Genomic DNA, 12,500 nt, shown 5'->3' on the forward strand with positions numbered 1-12,500 from the left:
TCTCGTCATAAATCGTCTTCGCCCTAGAGTCGCCCTGATCCATTTTAATTTAGATTCTCCACAGATCTGCTCCGTAAACGACAAACGAGTGTCACTGCTCCTCCTTTTCTCTTTTACCCTTTTCTCCCTTTTTCTGACCCCACCTCTTTTTTTCTTTTTCTCTCTCCGTCCCTCCTCCCCCTTCCTCCTCCCCCTCCTTCTCTCCTTCTCCCTTTCTCATTATTCATTTCCTCTTTCCTCCCTCCTTCTTTCCTCCCTCCTCCTCCTCCTCTCCTCCTCCTTTCCTCCCTCCTCTCCTCCTCCTCCTCTCCTCCTCTCCTCCTCTCCTCCTCCTTTCCTCCCTCCTCTCCTCCTCCTCCTCTCCTCCTCCTCCTCTCCTCCTCCTTTCCTCCCTCCTCTCCTCCTCCTCCTCTCCTCCTCCCTGCGTCTCTCCGTTTCTCTTCCGCTTTTGTTTTTTCTTTGCTTTTTCTCTTTTGTGTCTTTTGTTCTTCGTTCTGTTAATGAATCATGTTGACAGTTTGAATAAAACACTCTTATCACCAACACACAGACGCACAACTGAGACGCACAACACACACACAACACACAGACACAACACACAGACGCACAACTGAGACACACAACACACAGACGCACAACTGAGACGCACAACACACACACACACACAACACACAGACGCACAACACACACACACACAACACACAGACGCACAACTGAGACGCACAACACACACACACACACAACACACAGACGCACACAACACACAGACGCACAACTGAGACGCACAACACACACACAACACACACACACACACACAACACACAGACGCACACACAACACACAGACGCACAACTGAGACACACAGACACACAACACACACACACACAACACACAGACGCACAACTGAGACGCACAACACACACACAACACACAGACACAACACACAGACGCACAACTGAGACACACACACAGACGCACACACACACACACACACACACACACACACTGAGACGCACAACACACACACACACACACAACACAGACGCACAACTGAGACACACAACACACACACACACACACACACACAACGCACAACAACACACAACACACAGACGCACACACAACACACAACACACAACACAGACGCACACAACACACACAACACACAGACGCACACACAAACACACAGACGCACAACTGAGACGACACACACACACACACACACACACAACACACACAGACGCACACACAACACACAGACGCACAACTGAGACGCAACACACACACACACACACACGCACACACACACACAGACGCACAACTGAGACACACAACACACACACAACACACAGACGCACAACTGAGACGCAACACACACACACAACACACAGACGCACAACTGAGACGCACAACACACACACAACACACAGACACACAGACGCACACACACACAACACACAGACGCACAACTGAGACGCACACACACACACACACACAACACACACAGACGCACACACAACACACAGACGCCACAACTGAGACGCACAACACACACACACACACACACAGACGCACACAACTGAGACGCACAACACACACAACACACAGACGCACAACTGAGACGCACAACACACACACACACACAACACACACGACACACACACACACACACACAGACGCACACACAACACACAGACGCACAACTGAGACGCACAACACACACACACACACAACACACAGACACAACACACAGACGCACAACTGAGACGCACAACACACACACACACAACACACAGACGCACAACTGAGACACACAACACACACACACACACACAACACACAGACGCACACACTGAGACGCACACACACACACACACACACACACACACACAGACGCCACAACACACACACACAACACACAGACGCACAACTGAGACGCACAACACACACACAACACACAGACGCACAACTGAGACGCACAACACAGACGCACAACACACACACAACACACAGACGCACAACTGAGACGCACAACTGAGACGCACAACACACACACACACACAACACACAGACGCACAACTGAGACGCACAACACAGACGCACAACACACACACAACACAGACGCACAACTGAGACGCACAACACACACACACACACACAACACACAGACGCACAACTGAGACACACAACAGAGACGCACAACTGAGACGCACAACACACACACACAACACACAGACGCACAACACACACACACAGACGCACAACTGAGACACACAACACACACGCAACACACAGACGCACAACACACACACACAGACGCACAACACACACACACAGACGCACAACTGAGACGCACAACACACACACACAACACACAGACGCACAACACACAGATGCACAACACACACACAACACACAGACGCACAACTGAGACGCACAACACACAGACGCACAACACACACACAACACACAGACGCACAACTGAGACGCACACACACACACACAACACACAGACGCACAACTGAGACGCACAACACACAGACGCACAACTGAGACGCACAACACACACACAACACACACACAACACACAGATGCACAACTGAGACACACAACACACACACAGACGCACAACTGAGACACACAACACACACACAGACGCACAACTGAGACGCACAACACACAGATGCACAACTGAGACGCACAACACACACACAACACACAGACGCACAACTGAGACGCACAACACACAGATGCACAACTGAGACGCACAACACACACACACAACACACAGACGCACAACTGAGACGCACAACACACACACAACACACAGACGCACAACTGAGACACACAACACACACACACAGACGCACAACTGAGACGCACAACACACACACACACAGACGCACAACTGAGACGCACAACACACACACACAACACACAGACGCACAACTGAGACGCACAACACACACACAACACACACACAACACACAGACGCACAACTGAGACACACAACACACACACACACAGACGCACAACTGAGACGCACAACACACACACACACAGACGCACAACTGAGACGCACAACACACACACACACAGACGCACAACTGAGACGCACAACACACACACAACACACGCACAACACACACACAACACACAGACGCACAACTGAGACGCACAACACACACACACAGATGGTGTTTGTGGTGAAGTTTAAAGTGTCTCCTCTGGTCCTTCAGCTCTTGGACATGAAGGTGTTCGTGGACTCGGACTCGGACATTCGTCTGGTCCGGAGGTTGAAGAGGGACATTTCTCAGCGCGGCAGAGACATCACCGGGATCATCAAACAGTACAACACGTTTGTGAAGCCAGCGTTCGAGCGCTACATCGAGCCCACGGTGCAGCTGGCAGACATCGTGGTGCCCAGAGGTGAGTGCCATCGTGGGGAGTTCCTTCGTGGTGCCGTCGTTGTGCCATCGTGGTGCCATCGTTGTGCCATCGTGGTGCCATCGTGGTGCCATCGTGGTGCCATCGTGGTGCCATCGTGGTGCCATCGTTGTGCCATCGTTGTGCCATCGTGGTGCCATCGTGGTGCCATCGTGGTGCCATCGTGGTGCCATCGTGGTGCCATCGTGGTGCCATCGTGGTGCCAGGCTGTTTTGTCTCGTTTGTCGTCTGTTTCTGAATTTTCTGGTTGGTGTTTTCAGGAGGAGAGAACTTTGTGGCGTTGGACCTGATCGTTCAGCACGTCCACAGTCAACTCGAGAAGGTACAAATCCACTGTGGCTTTTTTAGTCACGTCACGGAAAAAAATAGTCCAATATTTTTTACCAGAGACGCAACAACGACCAGAAATATCTCAAACATCTGAAACATCACGACAACTCCACCACAACACCTCCACCACACCTCCACCACACCTCCACCACACCTCCACCACACCTCCACCACAACTCCACCACACCTCCACACACTCCACCACACCTCCACCACACCTCCACACCCACACCACACTCCACCTCACACCCACCACACCTCCACCACACCTCCACCACACCTCACCACACTCCACCCACTCCACCTCCACACTCCACCACCTCCACCACACCTCCACCACAACTCCACCACACCTCACACTCCACCACCCACACCTCACCACACCACACACTCCACCACACACCTCCACCACACCTCCACCACACCTCCACCACACCTCCACCACACCTCCACACACCTCCACCTCCACCACACCTCCACACCTCCACCACAACTCCACCACACCTCCACCCACAACCTCCACCAACACCTCCACCACACCTCCACCCACACCACACCTCCACCACACCCCACCACACCTCCACCACACTCCACAACCTCCACCACACCTCCACCACCACACCTCCACCCACACTCCACCACACCTCCACCCACCACACATCCACCACACCTCCACCACACCTCCACCACAACCTCCACACACCACACCTCCACACCTCCACCACACCTCCACCACACCACCACACCTCCACCACACCTCCACCACAACCTCACCACCACCCACCACTCCACACCTCCACACCTCCTCCACACACCTCACCTCCACACCTCCACCACACACCCTCCACCTCCACACCTCCACACACCACCTCCACCACACACACCTCCACACACACCTCCACCACACCTCCACCACCACCTCCACCACACCTCCACCCACCACACCTCCACCACACCTCCACCACACACCACCTCCACACCTCCACCACACACCACCTCCACACCTCCTCCACACCTCCTCCACACCTCCACCACACCTCCACCACACCTCCACCACACCACCTCCACACCTCCACCTCACCACACCTCCACACACTCCTCCACACACCTCCACCACACCTCCACCACACCTCCACCACACCTCCACCACACCACCTCACACCACACCTCCACCACACCTCCACCACACCTCCACCACACCTCCACCACACCTTCACCTCCACCACACCTCCACCACACCTCCTCCACACCTCCACCACACCTCCACCTCACACCCACCACAACTCCACCTCCTCCACACCTCCACCTCCACTACACCTCCACTACACCTCCACCTCCACCACACCTGTACACACGATAAACACGACAAACACGACCAACACGACAAACACAACAAACACGACAAACGACCAACAACGAGCAACATGACCAACAACGACAAACACGATAAACACGATAAACACGACAAACACGATAAACACGACAAACACGACAAACACGATAAACGCTGCACCCAGAAAACATGAAGTTTTCGTTCATTAATTTCTTTTCCTGACGTCAGTGTCAGAATCACGTTTGTCTCTAATCGTTGCATCTTGTTTATTGAGCTGTTTTTTGTTTTTTGTTGTTTTTCTCATTCGTGATTTTTGTCGTTTGTTTTTCCCCATTTCTGTTTTTGTTGTTTGTTTTTCTCATTTGTGTTTTTTGTCGTTTGTTTTTCCCCATTTCTGTTTTTGTTGTTTGTTTTTCTCATTTGTGTTTTTTGTCGTTTGTTTTTCTCATTTGTGTTTTTTGTCATTGGTGTTTTTGCTTGTGTCGCTTGTTTCTTTTGTGATGATTTGATTGGCTGATTCTGACGTGCTTGTCGCTGTGGCCCTGCTCTAATTGGCTGATGATTGTGACCTCGCCGTCCTCCTCCTCCTCCTCAGCGCGAGATCACCGTCAGGTATCAACGAATCCCTTTGCGCTTTTACCCACCTCTTATTTTCCTTCACTGTTTAAAGGGACATTTTACAACATGTTCTGATGTTCTAATGTTCTACTGATGTTCTTCTGATGTTTCCTGGTCACACTCAGACGTGGAGTTGTGTTTTGTTTCATGTTTCACACACACACGTCCTGCACATTTACACAAGTTCTTCTCCTGGAATGATGAATCTGCTGAACTAAAAGGAAAAGGGAAAAAAACACCTAAAAACTTCTACTTGATGACATCACAAAGTGGTACGGAGCGTTTAATAAAGAGTTACTACAAACCTGTGTGAATGAAACAAACACACCTCCAGCTCTGTGTGTGACCAGGAACATCAGAACATCAGAACATCAGAACATTAGAACATTAGAACATCAGAACATCAGAACATTCAGAACATCAGAACATCAGAACATCAGAACATGGATTACAGCTCAGAGTCCATTTTGTGTGATACAGGGTCTAAACCAGGACTGAACCAGGACTAAACGAGGACTAAACCAGGACCTTAACAGGACTAAACCAGGACTAAACCAGGACTAAACCCGGACTAAACCAGGACTGAACCAGGACTAAACCAGGACTAAACCAGGTCTAAACCAGGTCTAAACCAGGACCAAACCAGGACCTAAACCATGACCTAAACCAGGACCTAAACCAGGACCTAAACCAGGACCTAAAACAGGACCTAAACCTCTTGTAGAAAACAGGACGTTTGGATCCTGCAGCTCGGCCCAGAGTTTTGTTCTGATCAAATGTAAATCTGCTTTTTCTGAACTCGAATGAAAAACTCCTGAAACACGACTAAACCTCCTCTCATCCCTCTCTCCCTCTCTCATCCCTCTCTCCCTCTCTCTCCTCTCCTCTCTCATCCCTCTCTCCCTCTCTCTCTCTCTCCTCTCTCTCATCCCTCTCTCCCTCTCTCTCCTCTCCTCTCTCATCCCTCTCTCCCTCTCTCTCCTCTCCTCTCTCATCCCTCTCTCCCTCTCTCCTCTCATCCTCTCTCTCTCCCTCCTCTCTCTCCTCTCTCCTCTCTCTCCTCTCCTCTCTCATCCCTCTCTCCTCTCCTCTCTCATCCTCTCCTCTTCTGTCCATCAGATCTGCGTTGGCGTCTGCTCATCAGTCTCAGCCGTTGCCTCAGACTCTCAGTGTCCTGAACAGAACTCCACAAGTCCTGGGAATGCACACGATCATCAGGTCAGGACCAGGACCAGGACCAGGACCAGGACCGGACAGGACTAAACCAGGACCAGGACTGGACCAGGACTAAACCCTAACCCTAAATCATTTTTTTGTTTCAGGAATCGAGAAACGAGTCGTGACGAGTTTATTTTTTACTCCAAACGACTCATGAGACTCCTGATCGAACTGCCCAGTCCTTCCTCCAGACTAACCAGGACTAGACCAGGACTGAACCAGGACTGACCAGGACTGGACCAGGACTAGACCAGGACTGAACCAGGACTGACCAGGACTGGACCAGGACTAGACCAGGACTAGGAACCAGGACTACTAGACCAGGACTGAACCAGGACTGGACCAGGACTGAACCAGGACTAGACCAGGACTGACCAGGACTAGACCAGGACTAGACCAGGACTAGGACCAGGACTAGACCAGGACTAGACCAGGACTAGACCAGGACTGGAGACCAGGACTGGACCAGGGACCAGGACTGAACCAGGACTAGACCAGGACTGACCAGGACTAGACCAGGACTAGACCAGGACTGAACCAGGACTAGACCAGGACTAGACCAGGACTAGACCAGGACTGAACCAGGACTGACCAGGACCAGGACTAGGACCAGGACTAGACCAGGGACCAGGACTACTGACTAGACCAGGACTAGACCAGGACTGAACCAGGACTAGACCAGGACTGACCAGGACTAGACCAGGACTGGACCAGGGACCAGGACTAGACCAGGACTAGACCAGGACTAGACCAGGACTGACCAGGAGAACCAGGACTAAACCAGGAACCAGGACTAGACCAGGACTGAACCAGGACCAGGACTAGACCAGGACTAACCAGGAGACCAGGACTAGACCAGGACTAACCAGGACTAGACCAGGACTGAACCAGGACTAGACCAGGACTCCAGGACTGAACCAGGACTAAACCAGGACTAGACCAGGACTAGACCAGGAAACCAGGACTGAACCAGGACTAGACCAGACCAGAAACCAGGACTAAACCAGGACTAGACCAGGACTTAGACCAGGACTGAACCAGGACTGAGCCAGGACTGGACCAGGACTAGACCAGGACTGAACCAGGACTGAACCAGGACTAAACCAGGACTAGACCAGGACTGAACCAGGACTAAACCAGGACTAAACCAGGACTAGACCAGGACTGAACCAGGACTAAACCAGGACTAGACCAGGACTAGACCAGGACTGAACCAGGACTGAACCAGGACTGGACCAGGACTAGACCAGGACTAGGACTAACCAGGACTAGACCAGGACTAGACCAGGACTAGACCAGGACTAGACCAGGACTAAACCAGGACTAGACCAGGACTGGACCAGGACTGAACCTGGTCCACACAGGTCCGTCTGTACGTCAGAGGCTGAGGCTGTTCTTAAGTGAAAATGAGGCTATAATCTTTAATCTGTGTGAAGTGGGTAATGTGACTGGTCCGTAGTGTGACTGGTCCATAGTGTGAATGGTCTGTAGTCTGAGGTCCTGTTGGTCCTGGAGAGTTTTTAAATAGGATTTTAGCCTTGAAAATTTTCATTTTAAAACTTTATTTAAATTTGAAAATTTTAATGTTGTTTTAATTTTTCTCCAGTCTGTTTCCGTGGAGACGCCACAGGGCGGAGTCTATGAGGGGAAGAGACTCGGAGGGAAGAGGGTTAGTCACACACACACACACAGACACACTATACACACACACACACACACACAGACAGACACACACACACACACACACACAGACAGACAGACACACACACACGGACACACACACACAGACACACACACACACACACACACATATACACACACACATACGCATACACACACACACACATACAGACATACAGACACACACACATATACACACACACATACGCATACACACATACACACACACACATACACATACACACACACACACACATACAGACACACACACATATACACACACACATACGCATACACACAAACACACACACATACACATACACACATACACACACATACACACACACACACATACACACACACAGACACACAGAGACACACACAGACACACACACACACACTATACACACATACACACTACACACACACACTATACACACACACACATACGCATACACACACACGCATACACACACACACACAGACACACAGAGACACACACTGACACACACACATACGCATATACACACATACACACTACACACACACACACACTATACACACAGACACACACACACATACACACATACGCATATACACACATACACACTACACACACGAACACACACAGACACACACACACACATACACACACACTACACACACACATGAACACACACACTATACACACACACAGACACACACATACTCACACACACACATATTTAGAATATATTCTATAATACAGATTTGAGATTCTGAAACACTCTGGAATGTTCTGGTTTTTAGTTTAAAGTTCAGTTTGTCTCATGTTCATTGACCTGACTGGTCCCAACAAGTCCTCCAACTCAGGTCGTCCTGACCCCAACACAACTCAGATGTGTGTGTGTGTGCGTCACAGTTGTGTGTTTGTGCGTTCCAGATCACAGGTGTGTGTGTTTGTGTGTCACAGTTGTGTGTTTGTGCGTTCCAGATCACAGGTGTGTGTGTTTGTGTGTCACAGTTGTGTGTTTGTGTCACGTTCCAGATCACAGGTGTGTGTGTTGTGTGTCACAGGTGTGTGTTTGTGCGTCACAGGTGTGTGTTTGTGCGTCACAGTTGTGTGTTTGTGCGTCACAGTTGTGTGTTTGTGCATCACAGTTGTGTATTTGTGCGTCACAGGTGTGTGTTTGTGTGTCACAGGTGTGTGTTTGTGCGTCACAGGTGTGTGTTTGTGCGTCACAGTTGTGTATTTGTGCGTCACAGTTGTGTATTTGTGCGTCACAGTTGTGTATTTGTGCGTCACAGTTGTGTATTTGTGCGTCACAGGTGTGTGTTTGTGTGTCACAGGTGTGTGTTTGTGTGTCACAGTTGTGTATTTGTGCGTCACAGGTGTGTGTTTGTGTGTCACAGTTGTGTGTCACGTGTTGTGTTTGTGTGTCACAGGTGTGTGTGTGTCACAGGTGTGTGTTTGTGCGTCACAGTTGTGTATTTGTGTGTCACAGGTGTGTGTTTGTGCGTCACAGTTGTGTATTTGTGTGTTCTAGATCACAGGTGTGTCGATTCTCAGAGCAGGTGAGACGATGGAACAGTCTCTCAGGGCCGTGTGCAAAGACATCAGACTGGGCAAGATCCTGATCCAGACCAACCACGACACCGGAGAACCAGAGGTGAGACCGGGACCGGACCAGAACCTGAGAGACCAGAGACCAGAGACCAGAGACCAGAGACCAGGGACCAGGGACCAGGGACCAGAACCTGAGACGAGACCAGAGACCAGAACCTGAGACGAGACCTGAGACCAGGGACCAGGGACCAGAACCTGAGACCTGAGACGAGACCAGGGACCAGAGACCAGAGACCAGAGACCAGAGACCAGAGACCAGAGAGACCAGAGACCAGAGACCAGAGACCAGAGACCAGGACCAGGGACCAGAGACCAGAGACCAGAGACCAGAGACCAGAACCAGAGACCAGAGACCAGAGAACCTGAGACCTGAGACGAGACCAGAGACCAGAGACCAGGGACCAGGGACCAGAACCTGAGACCTGAGACGAGACCAGGGACCAGAGACCAGAGACCTGAGACGAGACCAGAGACCAGAGACCAGGGACCAGGGACCAGGGACCAGAGCCTGAGACCTGAGACGAGACCAGGGACCAGAGACCAGAACCTGAGACGAGACCAGAGACCAGAGACCAGAGACCAGAGACCAGAGACCAGAGACCTGAGACCAGGGACCAGGGACCATAACCTGAGACCTGAGACGAGACCAGGGACCAGAGACCAGAGACCAGAGACCAGAACCTGAGACGAGACCAGAGACCAGAGACCAGGGACCAGGGACCAGAACCTGAGACCAGAGACGAGACCAGAGACCAGGGACCAGAACCTGAGACCTGAGACGAGACCAGAGACCAGGGACCAGGGACCAGAACCTGAGACCAGAGACTAGAACCAGAGACCAGAGTCCAGGGACCAGGGACCAGAACCTGAGACCAGAGACTAGAACCAGAGACCAGGGACCAGAGTCCAGGGACCAGAACCTGAGACCTGAGACTAGAACCAGAGACCAGAGACCAGGGACCAGAACCTGAGACCAGAGACTAGAACCAGAGACCAGGGACCAGAGTCCAGGGACCAGGGACCAGAACCTGAGACCTGAGACTAGAACCAGAGACCAGGGACCAGGGACCAGAACCTGAGACCAGAGACCAGAACCTAAGACCTGAGACTAGAACCAGAGACCAGAGACCAGAGACCAGAGACCAGAGACCAGAGACCAGGACCAGGGACCAGGGACCAGAACCTGAGACCAGAGACCAGAACCTGAGACCTGAGACTAGAACCAGAGACCAGGGACCAGAACCTGAGACCAGAGACTAGAACCAGAGACCAGGGACCAGAGTCCAGGGACCAGAACCTGAGACCTGAGACTAGAACCAGAGACCAGGGACCAGAGACCAGAACCTGAGACCTGAGACTAGAACCAGAGACCAGGGACCAGAGTCCAGGGACCAGGGACCAGAACCTGAGACCTGAGACTAGAACCAGAGACCAGAGACCAGGGACCAGAACCTGAGACCTGAGACTAGAACCAGAGACCAGAGACCAGAGACCAGGGACCAGGGACCAGAGACCAGAGACCAGAGACCAGAGACCAGAGACCAGAGACCAGGGACCAGAGACCAGGGACCAGGGACCAGGGACCAGAACCTGAGACCTGAGACGAGACCAGGGACCAGAGATCAGAACCTGAGACGAGACCAGAGACCAGGGACCAGAACCTGTGACCTGAGACGAGACCAGAGACCAGGGACCAGGGACCAGAACCTGAGACCAGAGACCAGAGACTAGAACCAGAGACCAGGGACCAGAGTCCAGGGACCAGGGACCAGAACCTGAGACCAGAGACTAGAACCAGAGACCAGGGACCAGAGACCAGGGACCAGGGACCAGAACCTGAGACCTGAGACTAGAACCAGAGACCAGGGACCAGAGACCAGGGACCAGGGACCAGAACCTGAGACCTGAGACTAGAACCAGAGACCAGAGACCAGAGACCAGGGACCAGGGACCAGAGACCAGGGACCAGGGACCAGAACCTGAGACCTGAGACAAGAACCAGAGACCAGGGACCAGAGACCAGGGACCAGAGACCAGGGACCAGGGACCAGAACCTGAGACCAGAGACTAGAGACCAGAGACCAGAGACCAGAGACCAGACAGAGACCAGAGACCAGGGACCAGAACCTGAGACCTGAGACTAGAACCAGAGAGACCAGAGACCAGAGACCAGAGACCAGAGACCAGAGACCAGGGACCAGGGACCAGAACCTGAGACCTTAGACTAGAACCAGACCAGACCAGGGACCAGGGACCAGAACCTGAGAC

The 12,500-nt window shown here is 51.9% G+C and overlaps 1 protein-coding gene across 1 annotated transcript in view; it reads left to right on the top strand.

Annotated features, from left to right (window-relative positions):
* si:ch211-243j20.2 (uridine-cytidine kinase-like 1) overlaps nucleotides 1-12,500 on the top strand; it is a 28,511-nt gene that overhangs the window by 12,654 nt on the left and 3,357 nt on the right. Inside the window, exons 6-12 of the mRNA XM_055149586.1 lie at nucleotides 3,240-3,429; nucleotides 3,708-3,769; nucleotides 5,706-5,722; nucleotides 6,848-6,946; nucleotides 7,051-7,118; nucleotides 8,530-8,615; nucleotides 10,153-10,275. Coding sequence (XP_055005561.1) covers nucleotides 3,240-3,429; nucleotides 3,708-3,769; nucleotides 5,706-5,722; nucleotides 6,848-6,946; nucleotides 7,051-7,118; nucleotides 8,530-8,615; nucleotides 10,153-10,275 — 645 coding nt within the window. The remainder of the gene's footprint in view (nucleotides 1-3,239; nucleotides 3,430-3,707; nucleotides 3,770-5,705; nucleotides 5,723-6,847; nucleotides 6,947-7,050; nucleotides 7,119-8,529; nucleotides 8,616-10,152; nucleotides 10,276-12,500) is intronic.

This window comes from Boleophthalmus pectinirostris, unplaced genomic scaffold (assembly GCF_026225935.1).
Source record: "Boleophthalmus pectinirostris isolate CB_2022bp ecotype Guang Dong unplaced genomic scaffold, ASM2622593v1 HiC_scaffold_13, whole genome shotgun sequence".
Classification (NCBI taxonomy): domain Eukaryota; kingdom Metazoa; phylum Chordata; class Actinopteri; order Gobiiformes; family Gobiidae; genus Boleophthalmus; species Boleophthalmus pectinirostris.